The sequence below is a fragment of the Carlito syrichta genome, unplaced genomic scaffold (genome assembly GCF_000164805.1).
Source record: "Carlito syrichta isolate Samal-C Ts95f unplaced genomic scaffold, Tarsius_syrichta-2.0.1 Scaffold123304, whole genome shotgun sequence".
Taxonomy (NCBI): Eukaryota; Metazoa; Chordata; class Mammalia; order Primates; family Tarsiidae; genus Carlito; species Carlito syrichta.
In genome coordinates, this window is record NW_007067400.1 from 64451 (window position 1) to 67994 (window position 3544).

General features: G+C 62.0%; 1 protein-coding gene across 1 annotated transcript; it reads right to left on the reverse strand.

Moving 5' to 3' along the window:
- Positions 1 to 1244: 1244 nt before the first annotated feature.
- On the reverse strand, positions 1245 to 2854 carry SOX8 (SRY-box 8; the record flags this gene model as incomplete). The annotated part of the gene is made up of 2 exons (XM_008048274.1): positions 1245 to 1969; positions 2628 to 2854. Coding segments are annotated over 2 exons (952 nt in total), but the record flags the coding sequence as incomplete, so codon positions are not given.
- Positions 2855 to 3544: the final 690 nt, after the last annotated feature.

The following is a 3544-nucleotide window of genomic DNA, read 5'->3' on the forward strand; positions in this document are numbered from 1 at the left end:
CACGGCTCCCCCCAACCCCCAGAGACGCAAAAAACGTTTTTTTCTAGAAAAAAGTAGGAAAAGTAGAAAAAGTAGAAAGAAGCAACTTCTCAGATGCACTTAAATATACAAAGTCATGAAGGCACAAGTTTTTGTGAAATAGGTGGTGAGAGCTCAGCATGCGCGGGAGGTCTCACCAGCCTCGCGTCATCAGTGGGAGGGTTAGTTTCACAGCTTGGCAGGTGGTACCTGGCGCCCAGCCAGGACCATGAGCTTCTGAAGCCACCATTCCCAGGAATCCATCTCTCGCAGTGTGGCACAGACGTGGGCAGGGATGGGCTCCCGCCTCCAGTCCCAACATCCCTCAGGTGCCAGCACCCCAGCCTGACCAGAGATGCCCTGAGGCAAATCCTTCCTCCTCCCTCTGACTTCTGGCCCCGGGTCTCCCTGCCTCCTGAAACCTGAAGCCTGGAGCATGACCCAGGCCCACAGCCAGGTCATGGCCATGCCGCCTGCCCATGGATGATGCTTCCCCGGTGTTCATTCCATCTTAAATTCTACTCTGCACAAATTACTTCATTAATTAAAGATAAAATAATACAGAACATAAATACATCTTTAACAGCTTTCAAAACAAACACGTTGAAGCCTCAAAAATAAAAATTACCAAAAAAATAAGAATAAAGAGAAGTGTTAACCACAGCCAAACCTCTTTGCAAGAACGATGACTACAAGAAGCCCTCGGGTTCACTGGTGGTCCCGGAGGCGGGGACTCATACAGACGCTGCCCCCAAAACGACAGATGCCCGTCCACCAGAGCACCGTCCAGGGAGCGCCATCGTCAGTGCAAGGGCCATCGTCTGGGCCAAGGCTGCCTGGCCCTCAGAACACACAGCTGAGCTCTCGCCGCCCCCTCTTTTGGTCCTGGGTACCGTTGCTTTTCCGTTTTCACCTACTAAGGCACAAGCCCAAGGGGTTGGCATCACAGGTCCCCACAGGAGAAGGACCAGACGGCCACCCTTCCTTGCAGGGTCACTGGCCACCTCGGAGATGGAGAGAAAAAAGGAAGAGAGAGCTCTGTCTGGTCTGGCGGCAGAGGCGTGGAGACTAGGAGGCAGGGGGCCCAGGATGGTGGTTTCCACAGACATCAGCAGGCACTGGCTGCTTTGCCCCGGGGCACACACCGGGAGGCCTGGAGTGGGTCCGTCTGGGTGGACAGAAGCCATCCTCTGGGAGCCCGCAAGCCCCTCCCGTGGCGCAGTGCCTCATGGCCTGGTGAGGGTGGTGTACACGGGCTGGTCCCAGTTACTAGGGGGGCTGTGGGCGGGCGGCAGGGACAGGCCGTTGAGCAGGGGCGAGGTGTAGGGCCGGCGCGGTGAGTGGAAGTAGGGGTACTGGTAGAGGCCGGGTGCATAGCCAGGGTAGGCGCCGTAGTATCCAGAGGACTGTAGGTCAGTGTAGTCACACTGCGAGCTGGCAAATGAGCCAGTGGCTGTGGTAGGGGCAGCTGCGGACACGCTCGCCTGGCCGCCATAGGCGCCGTAGTCGGAGCGGCCAGGCGAGCCATGCGGCTGGTTGCCGTAGTGGCCAGGGCTCAGCTGCTCCGTCTTGATGTGTGGCCGCACGGGGCCAGCCTCAGTGGGCGATGCGGAGGCTGACGGGGCTCCCTTGTGGGCCCACACGGGGGACGCCCCGGCGTGTGAGTAGGTGGCACCCCCAAAGGAGCCAGCAGCCTGGCCAGACTCAGCAGGCACTGCTGCATGACCATTGAGTGGCAGGTACTGGTCAAACTCGTGGACATCGAAGGCGTCCATGTTCCCCATGACCTCGTTGCTCAGCTCCGAGATGTCCACGTTGCTGAAGTCGATGTTCTGGCGCCCGCTGTCCACCAGGCGGCGCCCTTCCAGCTTCAGCTCTGGCTTGCCAGCACCAGCCTGGTGCAGGTCGGTCTTGGGGGTGGTGGGCGGAGTGGGCGGCCCATGGGTCTGCCCTGAGGACAGAGAGCGGGGATGAATGCACCTTCTGTGGGACGGGTGGGGTGGCGGCTGGCGCGGGGCGCAGGGAGGAACACCGCAGAGCTCACTGCCCAAGGTGGGAATCAACGGCTTTTTGTTTCTTTACGTTTCCCAGAAATCCCAGCAGAGTCAGGCCCAGACCTCCCTCCTTGGCCGAGAAAACTCCCGCAAGGCGCTATTCTCCGAGAAGATCAAGGCGGGAGGAGGTGGGAGGTCTGGCCCACACAGAACTAGTATTTTCAGGACACACAGGGAACGCAGGGCCGTGTGCACGGCTACAGGGAGCCCCAACCCGGGAAGCTAGGCCTGCTCTTTGTGCACAGCCCAGGAAGCCAAGGCACAATCAGCCAGCTTGACGGAGGCCATGACTCTGCCGGTCAGTCTGAGTCTGAGGTTGGGCTGCTGGCACCGTCTGGGTGGGTCCCACGCAAACACTCCCTCCCGAGCGAGGCCTCAGTGCCCGGAGGCTACACGTCCCTCAGAGACAGCCACAAGGCTCCAGGGGGCCTTCACAGGGCACGCGGCAAGACCTGGTGAGGGCGTACTCTGGAGCAGTTCCTGCCCCACCCCCGGAGCATCCCAGTCACAGCTGGACCCCATGTCCACTTCCCCACCACAGGCCCTCCAGCCCACCTGTGTGGTCGCCATGGTGGTGTGCCTCCCCGAGGCCGGCGCCAGTCTTGTACATGGCACTGCCGGGGTGGTGGCCCAGCTCGCCAGTGTCCGAGTCGCCCTGGCTGGTCTTCACGCTCTTCCTGCGGCGCGGCTGGTACTTGTAGTCGGGGTGGTCCTTCTTGTGCTGCACACGCAGCCGCTCGGCCTCCTCCACGAAGGGCCGCTTCTCGCTCTCGCTCAGCAAGCTGCAGGGGCGACAGGGGGTGGTGAGGGCACCAGCAATGCCAGATTGGGAAGCCCGCCACACAACCAGGCCACAGGAGGGGAAGGCTGGGGCTGCAGTGCCTGCCTGGGGCTGCAGTGCCTGCCTGGGGCCGTGGGAGGCCAGCCTGAGCCCATCTTCCTCCTTCACTGGCCCCCTTCCTGGGCCGGAGCCTCTCCTCCCTTGGGGTTTTCTGAGAGGGGTGGGGGAGGCAGCAGGACAAAAGCGAGGCTTCCCGGGAACCCTGCCGGACTCTGCGGGCAGCTGGTCTTGCAGTGCCTCGTCTCCAGACCTCCGGAAACTGGCGCAGACCCGTCTGTCCTCTGGGCCTCAGAGCACACACCCCCCTCAGACTCTTCCAGAAGCGCAGCTCCAGTGGCCTGCCGGGCAGGGCTCGGGGCGTCCGGTGCACTGTGCCAGAGGCCGAGCCCAGATCCGGACAGAGGCGGGAAGGACACAGGCAGCTCTGAGCCCCCGGAGACCAAGCAAGAAGTGGGAGGCGGGAGCAAGCCCGGAGACGGCCCTGTTGAGCCCAACAGGACCGCAGGGGTGGCCATCCAAGCAACAGGTCCTTGCTGCAGCTGCCCTACTTTCTACAGGACAGCCTGTTCCACGGTGCCAAGACGCTCAGAGAGTCGCCGTCGCCATCCTACCTTCCCCGCGGCCGGCTCCG